Raw genomic sequence first — 21,613 nt, 5'->3', positions numbered from 1 at the left:
GACTGATTCTTATTCTGTTTTAGAGATCATCTACTCAATTGAACCCTTTTCCTTTCTTTTCTGTGGTAAAGGTTGAAAAATTGTTTGATTTATTTTAAAAAATAATTTTCCTGGGACTTAATGAGAGATTGTTGTTGTTCAGTCACTAAATTGTGTTCAGCTCTTTGCAACCCCATGGACTGCAGCTCGTCAGAGTCCGCTGTCCTCCACTATCTCTCAGAGTTTACTCAAATTGCTGTCCACTGAGTCAGTGACACTATCTGACCATCTCATCCTCTGCTGTCCCCTTCTCCTTTTGTCCTCCATCTTTCCTGGCATCAGGGTCCTTTCCAGTCAGTTGGCTGTTTGCATCAGGTTGACAAAGTATTGGAGCTTAAGCTTCAGTATCACTCCTTCCCATGAATATTAAGGATTGGTTTCCTTTAGAAGTGACTAGCTAGAACTTGCAGTCTAAGGGATTCTCAGGACTCTTCTCCAGCACCACAATTTGAAAGCATCAATTCTTCAGGCTCAGCCTTCTTCATGATCCACGTCTAACATCTGTACATGACTACTGGAAACACCATAGCTTTGACTCTTACTGACCTTTGTTGGCAAAGTGATGTCTGCTTTTTAATACACTGTCTAGGTTTGTCATAGCTTTCCTTCCAAGGAACCAACTGTCTTAATTTCATGACTGCAGTTACCATCTGCAGTGATTTTGAAGCCCAAGAAGGTAAAATCTGTCACTGTTTCCACTTTTTCCCTATCTGTTGGCCATGAAGTGATGGAACCAGATGCCACGATCTTAGTTTTTTGAATGTTGAGTTTTAAGCCAGCTTTTTGCTCTCCTCTTTCACTTTCATCAAGAGGCTCTTTAGTTCCTCTTCACATTCTGCTATAAGGGTGGTGTCACCTGCATATCTGAGGTTGATATTTCTCCTGGCAATCTTGATTCCAGCTTGTGCTTCTTAAAGCCCAGTGTTTCTCATGATGTACTCTCCATGTAAGTTAAATAAGCAAGGTGACAATATACAGCCTTGACATACTCCTTTTCCTATTTGGAACCAGTCTATTGTTCCATGTCTAGTTCTAACTGTTGCTTCCTGACCTGCATACAGGTTTTCTCAAGAGGCAGGTAAGGTGGTCTCTATTCTCATCTCTTTTAAGAATTTTCCACAGTTTGTTGTGGTCCCCACAGTCTAAATCAATGAAGCAGAAGTTGGAGAAGGAAATGGCAACCCACTCCAGTATGCTTGCCTGGAGAATCTCACGGACAGAGGAGCCTGATGGTCCATGGGGTCACAAGGAGTCAGATACAACTGAAGCAACTTAGCACAAGCAGCACATGGAAGCAGAAGTAGATACTTTTCTAAAATTTCTTTGCTTTCTCCATGACTAGCGAACCTTGGCAAGTTGATCTCTGGTTCCTCTGCCTTGTTGAAACCCAGCTTGTACATCTGGAGGTTCTTGGTTCATGTACTGCTGATGCTTAGCTTGAAGGGGTTTAAGCATTACCTTGCGGGCATGTGAAATGAGTGCAGTTGTTCATTGGTCTGAATATTCTTTGTTATTGCCTTTCTTTGGGATTGGAATGAAAATTGACCTTTTCCAGAACTGTGGTCACTGCTGAAGTGGTGAAGTGACGTCGCTCAGTCGTGTCCGACTCTTTGTGACCCCATGGACTGTAGCCTACCAGGCTCCTCCATCCATGGGATTTTCCAGGCAGTAGTATTAGAGTGGGTTGCCGTTTCCTTCTCCAGGGGATCTTCCTGAGCCAGGGATCGACTCCCGCGTTGTAGACAGACGTTTTACTGTCTGAGCCACGGTAAATATTTGGATTTTAAAAGTAACTCAGTTGGAATTCTGTCACCTCCACTAGCTTTGTTGTAGTAATGCGTCTTAAAGCCTATTTGATTTCACACTCCAGGATATCTGGCTATAGGTGAGTAACCACCTAGACTAGATTTTTTAAATCATTGTAGTTATCTGGGTCAATAAGACCTATGTTTTTCTGTGTATTGTTGCCTCCTTTTAATCTCTTCTGCTTCTGTTAGGTCCTTAACCATTTCTGTCCTTCATCGTGCCCATCTAAAAAAGCCTTCTTATTCCTCTTTGCTGTTCTCTGGAACTCTGTGCTCAGCTTGGTATACCTTTACCTCTCTCCCTTGCCTTTTACTTCTCTTCTTTCCTCAGCTATTTGTAAAGCCTCCTCAGATAACCACTTTGCCTTCTTGCGTTTCTTTTTCATGGGATGGTTTTGATCACTGCCTCCTAAACAGTGTTACACCTCCATCCATAGTTCTTTAGGCATTCTGTCTGTGAGATCTAACCCGTTAACTATTTGTCACTTCCCTGTAAAATCATAAGGAATTTTATTTAGGTCATATCTGAATGGCCTAGTGTTTTTCCCTACTTTCTTCCATTTAAGCCTGAATTTTGCAATAAGGAGCTCTTGATTGGAGCCATAGTCAGCTCCAGGTCTTGTTTTTGCTGACTGTGTAGAGCTTCTTCATCTTGGACTACGAAGAATATAATCACTCTGGTTTTGGTATTGACCATCTGGTGATGTTCATGTATAGAGTTATTTCTTGGGTTGTTGAAATGTTTGCTATGACTATTGTGTTCTCTTGACAAAACTCTTGTTAGCCTTTGCCCTGCTTCATTTTGTACTTCAAGTCCACACTTGCCTGTTATTCTGAGTATCTCTTGACTTTTTACTTTTGCATTCCAACCCCCTATGATGAAAAGGACTTTTTTTTTTTAACAGTATTTCTAGAAGCTGTTCTTTAACCAGTCATCTTCACCTTCTTCGGTATTAGTGGTTGGCACATAGACATGCTGTGATGCTGAATGATTTGCCTTGGAGATGAATGGAGTTGATTCTGTTGTTATTAAGATTATACCCAATACTGCATTTTGATTCTTTTGTTGACTATGAGGGCTACTTCATTTCTTCTATGGGATTCTTGCCCACAGTAGTAGATACAGTGGTCATCTGAGTTAAATTCAGCCATTGCCATCAGTTTTAGTTCACTGATTCATAAGATGTCAGTGTTCACTCTTGGCCATCTCCTGTTTGACCACTTTCAATTTACCTTGATTCATGGACCTAACATTCCTGTTTCCTATGCAATATTTTTTTTTTTACAGCAGACTTTACTTTCACCACCAGACACATCTACAACTGAGGGTTGTTTTTCACTTTGGCACAGCTGCTTCATTCTTTCTAGAGCTATTTATCGCTCTTCTCTAGTAGCATATTGGACACCTTCTGACATAGGTGGCTCATCTTCCAGTATCATCATTTTACCTTTTCATACTATTCGTGGGGTTCTCCTGGCAAGAATACTGGAGTGATTTGCTGTTCCTTGTTTTGTTAGAACTCTTCACTATGACTTATCAGTGTTGGGTAACCCTGCAGGGCATGGCTCATAGCTTTATTGAGTTACCCAATCCCCTTCACCATGGCTAGGCTGTAACCCATGAAGGGGTAATGAGAGATACGGGAATCAAATATAAATCAGCTTTTACAGGATTTGAATTCTCCCCATCACAATTAGAATGGAAACGTATACAGTAATTGATAATTTTCAATTAAGCATTACATTAGAATGTACTCCTTTGTAAACAAAAATTTGTCTACTTTTGTCTATTATTGTAAATTTGATGTAGATTTTCCTTAATATTTAGTTGTTTAAAATACTTCTTTGCTTGTATCTTCCTTAACACAGAATCAGAAAGACAAAAGTTGCTTGATTTTCCTTAGAAAAGGAGAGAATGACATTGCTTTACAGCATTTTTTTTTCCCCTTAGTACTTAATTTTAAGATAGCAATATTCTAATTCTTTTTGATAATGTTCTGAATGCTCTTTTCTCATACATTTTTATGGTGTTTAGAAAAATAATGTAAGCCTGAGGCCTCACTTAAAGATGGCTATTTTATGGTTATTGACAATAGCTCTATTCTTTAGCCTCCAAGCATTTTCTGGTGTTTTTTTTCCCCTTAAAGCTGTATGAAGTTTATGTGTGTAATCTCATTTAATCAAAACAATAGTCCTGAGAGGTAGTTGTCATAGTCATATAGTTGAGAAAAGTCAGAAAGCTGTGAATTAATTGCAGGTATGGTAAATCTGGGGGGGAAAGATGTTTAATTGTGAACTGTATTTAAATATACTAAACATATTTTTTTTAAAAGCTTTAAAAGTTGAATGGTTATAAAATATCCACTTGGTGTTTTTTCATTATGTTTTTTTGGTTTTGACTGATGATAGCGTCGTGTTTTTCCTGCTTATTTAAATAATATGGGCTCACTGGGAGGAAAATGAAGCAGACATAAGTTAAAAAGAAGAAAGTAAATTACCTTAAGTTTCTATTTCCATGATGAAACCACCATGATTAATATTTTGGTTGTTTGAATCGTGTGTCAAACCTTTATTTTTCTCATTTAATTGAAATAGCTTTCTTTGTCATATATTAAACTCTCACATATTCTGACATCTATTTCTGGGTTTTCTTTTTCACTCTGTTTCTAATTCAGTATTATACCTTTTCCTGATTATTGTTGTTTAGTCACCCAACTCATGTCTGACTGATGACCCCTGGACTATAGTCTGTTAGGCCCCTCTGTCTATAGGTTTTCCGAGGCAAGAATACTGGAGTGTTGACAGGCACCAACACAATCCTGTAAAGCAATCATCCTTCAATTATAAGTAAGTTAAAAAAAAATACTGAATTGGGTTGCCCTTTCCATCTCCAGGGACTCTTAGGATTGAAGCTGAGTCTCCTACGTTGGCAGATGGATTGTGTACCACTGAGCCACCAGGGAAACTTAGAGTAGATTTCATAGTTAATGAGACAAGTTGTTCATGGTTTCTCTTTTCATTATTTCCTTTGCTGTTTTCAGATATTAGCATGTACATTTCCCTGTTCCCGCCAAAAATAATCTGTAAATACGTAAACAGAGAGATGCTTAAAAGGCAAAATTGTGTTTTCATCTGGAATTAAATTTAATTCTTCCATTTTAAGAGAAGTAATATTTCATGTTTTTCAATTAAGTTTTCATATCCAAAAATAGAATGTATTTATTTTGAAACTTGTTGTTTTTTTATTCTTTGAGTTCTGGTACACAAATTTGAGTTACTTGTAGTTTTCAGACTGTGGTCATTGTTGTTGATCCATGCAGCCTCCCTCATAATTTTTCCCTTTGTTCTTCACATTTGGGCTTCCCTGGTGGCTCAGCTGGTAAAGAATTTGCCTGCAGTGTGAGACCTGGGTTCGATCCCTGGTTTGGGACGATCCCCTGGAGAAGGGAATGGCTACCCATTCCAGTATTCTGACTTGAAGAATTCCATTGACTGCACAGTCCATGGGGTTGCACAGAATTGGACATGAATGAGTGACTTCACTTTCATTTCATCTTTACTCCAGTTTACCCTCCCTAGTAGGTGCTCACTAGGATATATGTCCTAAGACATGTAAACATTGGGGAAAGCTTATGAAATTTTTTTGTTTTCATTAAGTATAATTGACATAAAATACTAGTTTCCGGTGCACATGCAGTGGTTCGGTATGGTACTTGTATACATTGTAAAATGATCACTGTAAGTAAATCTAGTTAACATACCAGCATTGTTCTTTTTCTTGTGAGGTAGAATTTTAAGACTTACTCTAAGCAACGTTGAAAGACATAATACAGTATTGCTAACTATACTCACCATGCTGTACATTTTGTCCCCCATGATTTCCTTGTTTTATAGCTAAAAGTTTGTACATTTTGACCCTCTTCACGCATTTCTCTCACCTGCCAAGCCACCCTCCTGTATGGCAGCCGTCGTCTGTTCTCTGTTTCTGTAAGCTTGGGTTTTTTGTTTTTTTTTACAGTCTGCTTGTAAGTGAGATTATATTAATCTTGTCTTTCTCTCTCTGGCTTATTTCACGTGGCCTTCAAGGTCCATCCATGTTGTAGGTGGCAAGATTTCATTCATTGCATTTTTATGGCTGAATTGTTTTGTGTGTATGTGTATTTTATATATATATCTTCTTTATCCATTAATTCATCCATGGACAGTTAAAATTATTTCCATTTCTTAGCTACTATATATGATGCTTAAGTGCGATTTTATAAGAAACTTCCATACTGTTTTCCATTGTGACTATACAGCTTACTTTCCACCAATGGTATACTGGGCTTCCAATTTATGCACACGCTTGCCAGCATTTGTTATTTCTTGTTTTTTTGATAACAGCTATCCTGAAGGTGTGAGGTGATAATCGCATTATGGTTTTGATTTGTGTTTCTCTGATTAGCGATGTTGAGTATCTAATGTACCTTATGGCCATTTGTATGCCTTTTCCACCCATTCTTTAATTGGATTATTTGCGATTTCTTGATATTTATTTGGAGGAGTTTCTTAGGTATTGTGGCTATTAACCCTGTATTAGTTATATGGTTTGCAAACATTGTCTCCCACTCCAAAGATTATTTTTTCGCTGTTTTCTTTACTGTGCAGAAGCTTTTTAGTTTGATGTAATCACACTTTCTATTCTAAAACATGAAGAACTAGTTCAAAATTACTTTTAGTTCAGTTTAGTCACTCAGTCGTGTCTGACTCTTTGCGACCCCATGAACTGCAGCACACCAGACTTCCCTGTCCTGGAAGTCTCCAACTTCCAGAGCTTGCTCAAACTCAAGTCCACTGAGTCGGTGGTGCCATCTAGCCATCTCATCCTCTGATGTCCCCTTCTTCTCCCACCTTCAGTCTTTCCCAGCATCAGGATCTTTTCAAATGAGTCACCTCTTCACATCAGGTGGTCAAAGTTTTGGAGTTTCAGCTTCAGCATCAATCCTTCCAGTGAATATTCAGGACTGATTCCGTTTAGGATGTACTGGTTGGATCTCTTTGCAGTCCAAGGGACTCTCAAGAGTCTTTTCCAACACCACAGTTCAAAAGCATCAATTCTTTATCCCTCAGCTTTCTTTATAGTCCAACTCTCATATCCATACATGACTACTAGAAAAATCATATATAGCTTTGACTAGACGGACCTGTGTTGGCAAAGTAATGTCTCTGCTTTTTAATATGCTGTCTAGATTTGTCATAGCTTTTCTTCCAAGGAGCAAGCGTTTTTTAATTTCATGGCTGTAGTCACCGTCTACAGTAATTTTGGAGCCCAAAAAGATAAGTCTTTTGTTGTTTCCAGTGTTTCCCCATCTATTTGCCATTGAAGTGATGGGACTGGATGCCATGATCTTAAGTTTTGTGAATGTTGAGTTTTAAGCCAGCTTTTTCGCTCTCTCCTTTGACCTTCATCAGGAGGCTCTTCAGTTCTTCTTCGCTTTCTGCCATAAGAGTGGTATCATCTGCGTTTCTGAGGTTATTGCTATTTCTCCCAGCAGTCTCGATTCCAGGTTGTGCTTCATCCAGCCCAGCATTTTGCATGATGTACCCTGCATATAAGCTAAGTAAAACAAGTGACAGTATACAGCCTTGACATGCTCCTTTCCCCAGTCTGTTGTTCCATGTCTTGTTCTAAATGTTGCTTCTTGACCTGGATACAGGTTTCTCAGGAGGCAGGTAAGGTGCTCTGGTATTCCCATCTCTTGAAGAATTTTCCAGAGTCAAAGGCTTTGATGTAATCAATAAAGCAGAAGTAGATGTTTTTGTCAGAGAGGGCAATGGCACCCCAACTCCAGTACTCTTGCCTGGAAAATCCCATGGATGGAGAAGCCTTGTGGGCTACAGTCCATGGAGTCGCTGAGTCAGACACGACTGAGCAACTTCACTTTCACTTTTCACTTTCATGCGTTGGAGAAGGAAATGGCAACCCAGTCCAATGTTCTTGCCTGGAGAATCCCAGGGACGGGGGAGCCTGGTGGGCTGCCGTCTATGGGGTCGCACAGAGTCGGACACGACTGAAGCAACTTAGCAGCAGCAGCAGATGCTTTTTTTGGAATTCTCTTGCTTTTTCCATGATCCAGCGGATGTTAGCAATTTGATCTTTCATTCCTCTGCCTTTTCTAAAACCAGCTTGAACATTTGGAAGTTCATGGTTCACGTACTGTTGAAGCCTGGCTTGGAGAATTTTGAGCATTACTTGGCTAGCGTGTGAGATAAGTGCAATTGTGCAGTAGTTTGGCATTGCCTTTCTTTGGGATTGAATTGAACACTGACCTTTTCCAGTCCTGTGGCCACTACTGTGTTTTCAAAATTTGCTGGCATATTGAGTGCAGCACTTTTCACAGCATCATCTTTTAGGATTTGAAATAGCTCAACTGGAATTATATCACCTCCACTAGCTTTGTTCATAGTGATGCTTCTTAAGGCCCATTTGACTGCACATTCCAGGATGTCTGGCTCTAGGTGAGTGATCACACTGTCATGACTATCTGGGTCATGAAGATCTTTTTTGTATAGTTCTGTGTATTCTTGCCCCCCTTTTTAAAATATTTTCTGCTTCTGTTAGCTCCATACCGTTTCAGTCCTTTATTGTATCCATCCTTGCATGAAATGTTCCCTTGGTATATCTAATTTTGTTGAAGTGTTCTCTAGTCTTTTCCATTCTGTTGTTTTCCTCTGTTTCTTTGCAGTCATCACTGAGGAAGGCTTTCTTATCTCTCCGTGCTATTCTTTGGAACTCTGCATTCGGATGGGTATATCTTTCTTTTTCGCCTTTTCCTTTACCTTCTCTTCTTTTCTCAGCTGTTTGTAAGGCTGCCTCAGACAACCATTTTGCCTTTTTGCATTTCTTTTTCTTGGGGATGGTCTTGATCCCTGTCTCTTGTACAGTGTCATGAACCTCAGTCCATAGTTCTTCAGGCACTCTATCAGATCTAGTCCCTTGAATCTATTTTGTCAGTTCCACTGTATAATCATAAGGGATTTGATTTAGGTCATACCTGAATGGTCTAGTGGTTTTCTGAATAGTATTCCATTGTTTGTGCACAGACAGGTCTGTGTATGTGTGCGCGCGCACTGTGTTTACCACCTTTTCTTTATCCATTCATCTGTTGATAAACCCCTTAGTTTCCTTCCTTGCCCTGGCAATTGTAAATAATTCTACTGTGAACTTTTGAGTGCGTGTATTTTTTCAAATTTAATGTTTTTATTTTCCCAGGAATGGGCTTGCTGGGTCATATGGTAGTTCTATTTTTAGTTTTTTGAGATATCTCCATATTGGTTTCCACAGTGGTTGTACCAGTTTATATTCCCTCCAGCATTTATGAGGGTTCTGTTTTCTGTACATCCTTGCCAACATTTGTTATTTGCATTCTTTTCAATGATAGCCACTCTGACAGGTGTGAGGTGATATCTCACTGTAATTTTAATTTGCATTTCCTTAATGATCACTTGATGTCAAACATCTCTTCATGTGTCTGTTGGCCTACTGCTTTTCCTCCTTGCAAAAATGGCTGTGTAGGTCTTGTGCCCATTTTTTAATTGGGTTGTTTGGGAGGTTTTTTGGTGTTGAGTTGTATAAGCTATTTATATTTTGGATATTAACCTCTTATCAGTCATAGCATTTGCAAATATTTTCTATTCGGTAGGTTGTTTTTTCAATTTGTGGATGGTTTCCTGTGCTGTAGAGAAGCTTTTAAGGTTGATTTTGGATCTGATACTTTTTGAAGGTAATGGTTTGGTGTTACCATTTCAATTTTCTTAGCAATTATTGGGCTCTTCCAGATGTTTATGTTACAGAGGTTTAATAATTATTTAGCATACAATTAGAGATCATAATCGCCATCATTGTCTTTTTTTTTTTTTTTTTGAGTAGGGGCTAAAAGTAAATATTCAATTTCTATTAAGTTTTGATGTAAAAGGGTTTTGTTGTTATTTAGCTCTCAATATCTTGTTTTCTGTTTTCTTTATTTGATTTCTCTATTTACTAGGTAGTAAGTGGGTTTTTGTCTACTTCTAGATGTAAGATTTTTTGTTGTTGTTGTTCAGATTACCTGTTGTTTTTTTGGAGAAATCTTAAATTGAGTGCAAAGTAGAGAATCTCACAAACATACAACCTTCTCTACCATCAGCATCTCTTACCAGAGTGATACATTACTGCAGTTGGTCAACATACAATGACACACATTATCACCCAAAGTCCGTTTTGTATTAGGGTCCCTCTTGGTGTTATGCATTCTGTGAGTTTTGACAAATGTTTAGTGACATGTATTCCACACAGTAGTGTCATACAGAATAGTTCCACTGTCTTAAAAATCCTCTGTACTATTCCTCTTCATCTCTCTTCCCACTTCCACAACAGTTGTATGCCACAATTTGTTTGTCCATTCATCTATTAAAAGACATCTTGGTTGCTTCCAGGTGTTAGCAATTATGAATAAAGCTGCTACAAATATTATGTACAGATAATTATATGGAAAAGTTTTCAACTCATTTGGGTAAATATTCCAGAGCATGATTGCTTCATCGTGTGTTGTTCAGTCTCCGTCATGTCCCAACTGTCTGTGATCCTGTGGACTGCAGCATGCCAGGCTTCTCTGTCCTTCACTATCTCCTGGAGTTTGCTCAGTCTCATGTCCATTCAGTCAGTAATGCCATCCAACCATCTCATCCTCTGTTGCCCTTTTCTCATATAGTAAGAGTATATTTACTGTTTTAAAAAAGAAAAGATTTATTCAACCACATCAGGTCTTAGTTGTGGCATGCAGGACCTTTTGTTGCAGCACATGAACTCTAGTTGTGGTGTGTATGCTCCAGAGTGCATGGGTTTCAGTAGCTGCAGCACTCAGGCTCAGTAGCTGTGTCATCAGTGCTCTAGAATGCATGGGCTTCAGTAGTTGCAGTTTGAGGCCTTAGTTCCTCCACAGCATGTGGGATCTTAGTTTCCAGACCAGGAATCAAGCCCACCTTCCCTGCATCACTGCAAGGTGGATTCTTAACCACTGGACCACCAGGAAAGTCCCAGGAGTGTATTTACTTTTATAAGAAGCTACTGAACTGTCTTCCAATGTGACTGTACCATTTTGACGTCTCATTAACAGTGAATAAAAGTTCCTTTCGCCATAACATTTCATATTATTGGTGTTTTTAGTGTTTGTTTTGTTTTGTTTTGTTTTTTCATTTTAATAGGTGTGTGGTGCATTTTAATTTCCAGGTCTATAATAATGTATGATGTTGAGCGTGTTTTCATATGCTTACTTGCATCTATATTTCTTTTTTTGTTGAGGTGTCCAGAGATTTTTACTCATTTATTGTTAAGTTTAGAGTTTTTTTTTTTCTTTTTAATATAATTTGGTAAATTATACTGGTTAACAGTGCTTAAATGGATGTGTCTTTTTGCAAATAATTTGTTTGCAGCTTTTCTCTTTCTTTGAACTGTCTTTGGGAAAACAGAAGTTTTTAATTTTAGTTAAGTCCATCTATCAGTTATTTCATTGATCATCCCTTGACTTATTTTTTATAAGGCATACCTTTTTGCATTGTGATCAGAAAGCACAGTGTATAAGATTTTGATTCTTTGCAGTTTATTAAAGCCTTACTTAACGTTCTGTGTCAAGACCAATTTTAAGAGTATTTTTGTGTGTTGACAGTTTAAAGTTACTTTGTTACTCTGTATCTTGGCATATCTAATCTGCTTGATCTCCCTAAGGAGATAGGTATATTAAAATCTTTTTGCATCTTGTTCTCCTATATTTTTCTCTTGTTTCTCTGTATTTTAAGGCTCAGGTGTAAAATAAATGCATGTATGATGTATCCATAGCCAGCTATATTATCACAGTCACTGGATAATTAGAATAGATTTTATAGGAGTTCTTAGCAAAGTAAAGGCAGGAGAATTGATCTTTTTCCCAAAGTTAATACCCATCATTGAATTCTATTGCCATGCTGTTCATTGAATTATGGTGATTGCAGACTCATATTTTGGTCATAAGTTTAGTAGAAGTGGGTTTAGAATAATTTTTATTGGTTTTTGATAAATTATCATTTAAATATTTTTCTTTTTATTATTGTATTATTTGAGAATTTATTTTTCAGGATGTAGTTTGGTTGTGAAAAGTGAAAGTCAAAGTAGCTCAGTTGTCCAACTCTTCGACCCCATGGACTGTAGCACACCAGACTCCTCTGTCCATGGAATTCTCCAGGCAAGATTACTGCAGTGGGTTGCCATTTCCCTTCTCCAGCGGATCTTCCCAACCCAGAGATGGAACCTGGGTCTCCTGCACTACAGATTCTTTAATGTCTGAGCCACCAGGTTGTACCAAGTCTACTGGTGTGATCCTGTGATGGTGGATTGTTGTTTTTTTGTTTTTTGTTTTTTTTTCAATTTGTTAATAGAAATACTTTTACACATTGCCTAATATTGAATTACCCTAGCACTTTTATATAATAAATTCTGCTTTTTCAAAGTGTATACATTGTAGAATCCTCTTGGCTAATATTTTAATTCTTATGTTTATAAGCATCATTGCCTGCTTTTCTTTTTTGATACTTTTTTGTTGTGCCTTGTTACTCTTATAAAGAGCTTTTCATCTCTGTGATCTGAAATGATATTGAACTACTCTATTCTTGAAAGGTTCCGTAGAGTTCTGCTGTAAAATCAGCTGGTTTAAGTTTCTTTCAGTTGCATCTATGGTAACTGAAATATTCAAGTGTGATGTTTTTCTTTTGGGTGAATTTTGGTAAATAGTTCGGGAGGAAATCTTTTCCTCTAGATTTTGAAATTGGTTGTGAATCTGTTCTCTGTCTGTGGTTTGTTTTCCTTATTTAGAGTAGTGAGCAGCTTTTCTACATTTCTTGGTGTTTTATTGAGTCATTTTTAAAAAATGATTTAGTTTTTTTTTTTTTCACTCAGTTGAGCTTATACATTGTATAAATGTTCACATTTTGAGTTTGAATGTGCTGAGTTTATTCACAACCCAGTTGTTGACTAGCTTTTTTGACTCTGAAAAGTATGTAAGGTCTCTTATAATTATGTATGTGCATTTTCCCCCCTTATACCCAGGATTTTGTTTTTGTTTTTCTTCCTCTCAGGTATTTTTGGTATATATTGTGCCACTACATCTTCTGTTACAATGTCTTACTCTTTTTAGTTAGCACTGCATATTTTTCATTATATTAAAAGCAGATCTGAGTTTATAGTATGAATTGAGGACTGTAATTGAACTGTCCTTGGGTGATTATTATGTTAAGTCTTTGATAGGTAACTTTTGCTTATTGCTTTGGGGAACTCATGTTTTTTAAAAAACAGTAGTTTTGTAGGCAAATGTTTTATATTATTATTAACGTGACTGTCAATACTTAGTAACTACTTGCCTAGGTCGTATTTTAGCCTATGAAGATAACTCTGTAGTTGTTGTTGATAATGTTTTTTATGCCACTCAACATTCAGATATATTTGTTTTTAAGCTTTTAAAATATTACGAGTTTTGACCAGAAACATAATTTTACTGTAAGTTGCAGATTAGATATTTTTAAGGTAAAAGAGTGAAAAATTTATCAGATAAATGACTTTTTTCACTCCAAAATTGACTTTTATAAGTGAATTTGGTGTATTGCTTAAGACATTTATACAGAATTTATATTCCTGTCTGGAATGATTCAATTTCTATTGATGCAAAGAGCTGGACCCTTGATCCGTAGTAAAACCTTAGTTTTGGGCTGGGACAGTGTTCTTAGGAACTCAAGCTAGCTATATTACCTTGGGCATGTTACTTTACTTTCTTGTGCTCCCTTTTCTCTTCCATAAAGTGAGGCTGGTAAATGGTACCTACCTCATAGGGTTTTTAAAAGGGTTATTAAAAAGGATTATTAAAAGAGTTCACTGATAACTGATGCAAAGCAGTTAGTACAGGGCTAGTTGGCCATGAATTTGTCTATTAGACTGTCCCTGAATGCAGGCTTGAAACAGTGTTATTTCCTGAATCACTGTGAGCAAGTTGTTAACCCTTGTAAGCTTTGTTCTTTTAATTTGTAAAATGAAGATAATGGTCTTACCTGCTTTTAAAATTCAAAGAAAGTAATAGGTAGTGAATGCTAAATTGCTTACTGTTTTGTATCTTCTCTTCTCATTTTTGGTGAAGAGCACATAGTCCTTTCCTTTTTCATTCTGTTATCTCATGTTTGTTTATCTATGCTAACACCATTTAATTTATGAAGTAAGCATTGCCCATACAGTTGAAGAAGCTTCCATATATGTCTCTTACTGTATCACTTTTTCATTTCATTTTCAAGAATTATTTAATGTTGGCTCCAGAGAAATTGTCATATTCTGCAAAGGTGCTGGAACAAGTTAAGGAATTTAAATACACTTGCAGTTATCTAGGGGCTTCTCTGGTGGCTTAGATGGTAATGAATCTGCCTACAGTGTGGGAGACCTGAGTTCAGTCCCTGGGTCGGAAAGATCATCTGGAGAAGGGAATGGTAACCCACTCCAGTACTTTTGCCTGGAGAATTCCACGAACAGAGGAACTTGGTATGAGGTCTAAAAGTCTCAGACACGACTGAGCAACTAATGCTTTCACACTTTCTCTTTCGCAGTAGCCTAACTATCCTGCTACATCATTCAGAAATCCATTCTGTAAGGTTCTGACTGTTTATGGAATGGAATTATTAACAAGTCTCAGAAGGGCTAGTCATTTTGTTATTAAACAGCCCAAATTTGATCAAGTCATTTCTTTGAATTCTAATTATTGTCTGTAATTCCTTGACATAACTCTAGTTCCCTTTTCAGGAATTACAGAAAATAATCATCTTACCTCACCTAGTTTCGTTAAAATTACATTGATTTAGATCCTCAAGTTGTCTTTTTTCGTTGTGTGTGTGTATTTATTTATTTATTTATAATTCATTTGGTTCTTAGTTGCTCTGTTTGGGCTTTCTCCAGTTGGGGTGAACTCTTCATTGTGGTGCATGGACTTCTCATTGTGTTGGCTGCTGCCTTTGTTGTGGAGCATGGGCTCTAGATGCACAGGCTTCAGTAGTGACATGCAGGCTCAGTAGTGAAGCTTAGGGTCCCTAGAGAGGTTGGGCTTCAGTAGTTGCAGTATGTGGGCTTGGTAGTTGGGCTCTCGGGCTCTGTAGTTTGGTTGCTCCACTCAGTAGTTTAGTTGCTCTGTGGCATTGGAGTCTTCCCAGACTAGAGATGAAACTCATGTCCCCTGCACTGGCAGGCGGATTCTTAGCCATTGTGCCACCAGGGAAGTCCCTTAGATTGTCTTTTCTTATTTTCCATTCCCACATTTTGCAAATGTTTCTTAACTATTAATTTATATATTTTTGATATGTTCGGTCTTCATTGCTTCACAGACTTTCCTGTACTTTCAGCAAGCATGGGCTACTGTCTTGTTGGGTTGTGCAAACTTTTCATTGTGGTGGCCTCTTGTTGTAGAGCATGGGCTCTAGGGTACACTGGCTTCAGTAGTTGTGGTTCCTGGGCTCTAGAGCACAGGTTCAATAGTTGTGGCGCACTGGCTTAGTTGCTCTGTGGCATTTGGGATCTTTCCAGATCAGGGATGGAACCCTTGTCTCCTGCATTGGCAGGCTCAGCCACCAGGGAAGCCCTGATTTATTTTTTAGTTAGTGTACTGCAACATTTAACACATTTGAAACTGGAATGCATTCTACCATTCATATTGTCCTATGCTCTCTGTTCTCCAGCCTAGTTGTGCATGATTGAACAGCAAAAATACCAACATCAGAAGATTGTCAGTGGTTTGTAAGAAAATCATGACATGAAAATAATGACACAACACTTTTATCAGCTAGGAATAAAGTGGTTATGGTGAGAGAATAGGAAAAGCAATGAAATCATGTGTTTAGCCACGTTCCCAAAGCAGAAATCAGAGGCAGGTCTGCTCCATTACTCAATAAAGTTGATAAGGAAGGGAAGATAGGGGGCAGTTTTAAATCATTAAGAAGAAAGTTAAGAACCAGTACCAGTGGTTTTCAGATATTTTATGGCTTGTTTTGTTTTGTTTTTTAAGAAATGCTGCATTGCTAGGAAGATTCTTAGTGTTCAGCAGGGAATTATATATGGGGAAATATAATAGACATTAGCAACTTAGTTACAGTAAGCATCCTCAGTGTAAATTTTGAGAAATAGACTATTTTATTTGTCTATTTTCCTTTTTATGTATTCACAAAAGTGATAGGGGATGAAACCAAGTCTTAATTAAGAGTGTGTTTGCATGCCAGGTCGCTTCAGTTGTGTCTGATTCTGTGCAACCCTGTGGACTGCAGCCTGCCGGCTCTTTGGTCCATGAGATTCTCCTGGCAAAAATACTGGAGTGGGTTGCCATGCCCTCCTCCAAGGGATCTTCCTGACCCAGCAGAACCTGCATCTCTTACATCTAACAACCTGCATTGGCAGGCAGGTTCTTTACCACTTGCACCACGTGGAAAGCCCCTAAATAAGAATAAATTCTTTCAAAAAGTTTAACATAAATCTGAGTGGTAAAAACTGTGATAGTTTGACAGTGATTTTACCTTTTCTTAGAGGATTGAAGAAATTTAGTATAGATCATTTTTATAACCCTTTTTAAAGCACACTTTAGTCTGTTACCATCTGAAAAATCTGATGCCCAGAATTGGGCTTAGTACCTTTGATCTCATCCAGTAATTCATTCATTCATTGTAAAGTTACTTTTTAAAAAACACTATTAAGTTATTATTGACATATGAAAACTGTACATACTAAATATGTATGACTGGATGATTTGGGGAATAAATACACATCCACGGAATTATCACCAAGAATATAGACATCTATCATCTTTCAAAAGTTACTTGAGATCCCTTTTATTATTATTTTATGTTTGCGCGCATGTGTTTATATGGTGACCTTATAAAGCTTGTAACCATGAGGTATCACATCTATTGATAATTGAAGTCTTACTAACACCTTTTAGTAGGTTCTTACCATTATTGAATATGTATTCTGTATCAAAGTAGTTTCTATAAAACGTTCCCATCTTATGTTGAGGCATTTGAATTCACATTTTATCCCTGTTAAACTTCACCTTGTTGATTATTAAATTCTGATTGTCATCAAGAGGCATCCTTTCCAGTTTCGACTCCTGCATCTTTATTGCATGTCAGTTTAGAAGTTTGTTCAACTTTATGTAAAATATTCTTTACGTTAGAGTTGTTGAGCTCATGGTCAATCCTCTTGTATTGCATTAGCATCTCATTCATATATTCTCTTTTATCCATAAGGCATAGAATTGTGTGTTGCTGAAAGATCGTCTTATGTGTAGTAGTTATATAAGCAGTTGTATCCTTATAACTTTGAGACTGTAGAATAGAGATCCTAAAACCTGAACTGATCCATGCTGCTTTTGAAGTACTTATAAAATATTCTATTTTCAGTTACCTCCCTACTTATGTTGATCAGTTATTCAAAAGTATACCCATTTTATACTTTTAATTTCTTCATATATTACTTTGAAACTATAATAACATTCATGTTTACTGTCATTGTCACTGTTACATAATTTGAATCTTTGTATTAATATTTTTCGTTAGAAATCAATGTGGACTGAACATAAATCACCTGATGGAAGGACCTACTACTACAATACTGAAACAAAACAGTCTACTTGGGAGAAACCAGATGATCTTAAAACTCCTGCTGAGGTAAAAGTTTATTAGAGATTAAATAGAGTTTTCTTTTCTTTTTTTTATTTTAAGGGTTTGGTAGGTATTTTGCTTTCCAAAGAATCAGTTCAGTTCAGTTCAGTTGCTTAGTCGTGTCCATCTCTTTGCGACCCATGAATCACAGCACGCCAGGCCTCCCTGTCCATCACCAACTCCCAGAGTTCACTCAGACTCATATCCATCGAGTCTGTGATGCCATCCAGCCATCTCATCCTCTGTCGTCCCCTTCTCCTCCTGCCCCCAATCCCTCCCAGCATCAGAGTCTTTTCCAGTGAGTCAGCTCTTCTCATGAGGTGGCCAAAGTATTGGAGTTTTAGCTTCAGCATCAGTCCTTCCAGTGAACACCCAGGACTGATCTCCTTTAGGATGGACTGCCTGGATCTCCTTGCAGTCCAAGGGACTCTCAAGAGTCTTCTCCAATACCACAATTCAAAAGTCTCAATTCTTTGGCACTCAGCTTTCTTCACAGTCCAACTCTCATATCCATACATGAGGAATAGTACCACTTATATCAGAAAAGGATGCTGCAAAGGCATTCAGAGGAGAAAAGGGTTTGTACAGTCACACCAGTAAGCAAAAAGGCAAAATTCATTCCCTTCTATGAGCAAACCAGTTTTATTTACTGATTTTTACCCCTGCTCAGGAACCTTTGCCAGGTGGTTATCAATTAAAAGAAAAGTGACTTAAAGACTAAATTGGAAGAAAAAAAGTACTCTCTCTCCACTTGGTCTTTGTTTTCCTCTTTATATCAAACCTGAGTGATTTCAGATGTCTTCTTCTGGGTGCTTGTTTTTCCAATGAAGCTAGTGTCAGTGAAGTTGAAGTTAAAATACTTCCATCTTTTAAAATGGGAAATTATGTCTGTGAAAAATACAGCCCCCACCTGAGTATGTATTATTTCATTTTATATTGTAAATTTTACCATTCAGACTATACAAATATGTAAGTAAGATTGAAGGAATAAACTGGGTAAGCAGTGTTCCATTTGGTTTAATTAGGAACTCTGGTGTCCTAAGTGAGAGTTGATATGGCATTTCAAAGCTATACTTGAAAGTTTTTCCTAGTTGGCATCTTTTCTTTTTTTTCCCCCCGTTCTTAATTAAGAATTTGAAGAGGTAAAAAGTGTTTTTCAGGCCACCACAGTAATGATAGTATAGCAATACTTGGGTAGGGAATTTGGCATATGATAAAATTTTTATTTATCCCATAGATATTTGCCCCAGACACTGATCAGATTTGTTTTCAATAGAATTCTCATCCCACCACCATAACAGGTTCTGTGTGTTAGGTTTTAAGTATATCATATTTAAACTGCTTCCTTACATGATGTAGTCACATAGGTTTGTGATAAATTGTTTGTGAAACTGAAATCTAAACATGACTAAATCAGATTTTGCTTTCTCTTGAATTTTGTTTTTCCTATCAATATTAGTATTTGTGGAAAAAATGGGTGGTAATTATTACCTGTGGTGAGTTGTAAATGGCAAGAGCGTTCACATCTGGATTTGAAAATCAGACCTGGTTTTGAGTCCTGTCTTTGCCCCTTAATTAGGTACATTACCTTAGACAAACATAGTATATCTAAATAACTTAACATCTCTTATTTAGTAAGTATCATGCAGTGGTTGTTTATATTGTCACCATCTTGCAAGGTTTAGAATTGTATGGGTTGATAATACCTAGTAAGATCAGTGATGTAAATGATGAAAACAGACTAAATCTATTACTGCTATCTGAAGTTTTTTTTTATTTTTTTCACTTAGCAACTTTTATCTAAATGCCCTTGGAAGGAGTACAAGTCTGACTCTGGAAAGCCTTATTATTACAATTCTCAAACAAAAGAATCTCGCTGGGCCAAACCTAAAGAACTTGAAGATCTTGAAGGTAAAACAGGGAAAAATAATTTTTAATGTTCCTTTTTATGTATGTGTGTTACTCACAGTCCTTCATAAATAGGATTGTTCAATCAAAGGCCTTATTTTTTTTAATTAAGTGATTAGAACGTTTTAAATGGTGTAACAGTTTTATGGGCTCTTATTTTCTTGTTGCTCTAGATCTCAGTTCTATAGATTTTAAATAGATTTTTATTTGATTTGATTCCACTGAAACTAGGATACCAGAATACCATTGTTGCTGGAAGTCTTATTACAAAATCAAACCTGCATGGTGAGCTGCTTTGATAATTCATTTTCTGTCATTATTTAACATTTTTAGAGTATGTCACTAATGTTCACTAACCATAATTGGATAAATCTGCAGTGAGAAATTTCTAATTCAAAAAAATTCCTTTCATTTAAGGGTTATATTATAAATGAGCTTGTAGTTTTTAACGTTGTACTTGGACTTTCTTTTTTTAAACAAAAAAAAGCATCATTCGATAATTGAACAAAGACATCATATACAATATTTCTAAAGACAGCTGTGAGTGTTGGTGCATACATGGAATATGTGACTTAACTCATTTAGCAGATAGAGAACCTTGAACTCTTATCAGTTTAAATTTTGTTAACATACTGTCAGACTCTGCATTTAATGATGATTTTATTTTACCACAACATTGCAAAATAGCCTTTATGTTTATTATGGGAGAATTAAATTAAAATGCCATGCATCACAGAATTAAATTAAAAGGCCATGCATGACAGGAGAATATTCTAGCATCCTCAACTATTCAGAACATTCCTGCAAATCTGTGAATATTACCTACTATAAAAACCTAGGGCTTAAAATAGATTATGGGTAGGAATTGAGAATTTATTTTTTACTCTGACTTCTAATAGAATCTGGTGTCATAATCTAGATCCGGTTAGAAAAAACAAATTGTAGGAGAATGGGACTGTTTGAAACATAAGATGACATCTGACAGGAAAGACAATGAGCATTTCTTAAAGGCACTGTGATCTTATGTCTATTTAACTTCTCCCTGTGTCACCTCATTCGCTTGGATGATCATTTTATCTGAAGAATTTCATTAGTAGTGATAACACCTTCAGTATGTTTTGTCAGCCATTCTAAACACATTTCCTTTGAAAGGGGACAAGTTTCAAAAATACTTTGATGGAGTTAAGCTTATATTATCATTTACATGGAGCACCTCATTCCCTAATAATGTGAATAAATGAGATATCTGTGTTACCTGTAAAGAAAAATTTACTTTAACTAGATTGAAATCTGAAATACTGAGTGAAGATCTTTAAAGCTTAATTTATATTTCTGTACTAGCATTGGCTAATAATACTATTGTAGATAGGTAGATTCCCACTTCATTCATGTAAGGAATGTCAAGCTCATTTCTGATATAACCCTACTACAAATAGTTGGTGTGCATAACTATCTACCTACCTGTCAATGCTAGTATATATGTGCTGGAATTTCATAACATACATTCAATCCCATTTTGAATTTAGTATCTTAAAGAAAAGCAAATGGTTTTATCCCTGAGGAAAATGTTGTTTTATTTCAGAATTATGCAGATACTTTGAGAGTGTTTTTGCAGTAGCCAGCAGCTTTTGAGAAGGTAGCATTGTGGGAAGAAGCTCTCCTAAAACCTGCTGTTAATTTAAAATTTGTTTCTATTCTTAATAATTTCTGTCCTGGAATTTATAGAGCACTTGCACTGTAAATGTAGTGTTTTGTTTTTTTTTAAGGCTGATAAATTAAATCTTACTGTATGGAACTTTTAATCTCCTTTTAAAGTTGTTTTCAGTGATTGTATTTAAAAACTATGTAGTGTTTATAACTTTTCTTTTTTCTCTTTAATAGCAATGATCAAAGCTGAAGAAAGCAGGTAAGCAATTTTGGACATCAGTACATATTTATAAATTTATAGCATTCTCCTATAACATCCTTGTTTTAATTGTCTGTATAGATAGTATTTAACATGGTAGACCTGATAGTTTGATATCTTTGGAGGATTTGGGACAGGGGAAGAGATGTACTCAGGATACACACATGATGCTCCTAGACAGTTATTTGAATGTGGACTACATCCTTACCAAATTAAGACCATTACAGAAATGTCC

At 36.8% G+C, this 21,613-nt stretch overlaps 1 protein-coding gene across 10 annotated transcripts in view; it reads left to right on the top strand.

Annotated features, from left to right (window-relative positions):
- PRPF40A (pre-mRNA processing factor 40 homolog A) overlaps positions 1 to 21,613 on the top strand; it is a 59,514-nt gene that overhangs the window by 18,795 nt on the left and 19,106 nt on the right. For 6 of the 10 annotated variants that reach the window (XM_040229088.1, XM_040229087.1, XM_040229097.1 and 3 more), the window contains 4 exons: positions 17,460 to 17,570; positions 19,355 to 19,475; positions 19,704 to 19,757; positions 21,354 to 21,378. In XM_040229088.1, coding sequence (XP_040085022.1) covers positions 17,460 to 17,570; positions 19,355 to 19,475; positions 19,704 to 19,757; positions 21,354 to 21,378 — 311 coding nt within the window. The remainder of the gene's footprint in view (positions 1 to 17,459; positions 17,571 to 19,354; positions 19,476 to 19,703; positions 19,758 to 21,353; positions 21,379 to 21,613) is intronic. The other 4 variants (XM_040229096.1, XM_040229095.1, XM_040229091.1 and 1 more) reach the window with 1 other exon arrangement.

This window comes from Oryx dammah, unplaced genomic scaffold, assembly GCF_014754425.2.
Source record: "Oryx dammah isolate SB20612 unplaced genomic scaffold, SCBI_Odam_1.1 HiC_scaffold_27, whole genome shotgun sequence".
NCBI lineage: Eukaryota > Metazoa > Chordata > Mammalia > Artiodactyla > Bovidae > Oryx > Oryx dammah.
This window is presented reverse-complemented; position numbering and strand designations above follow the sequence as displayed.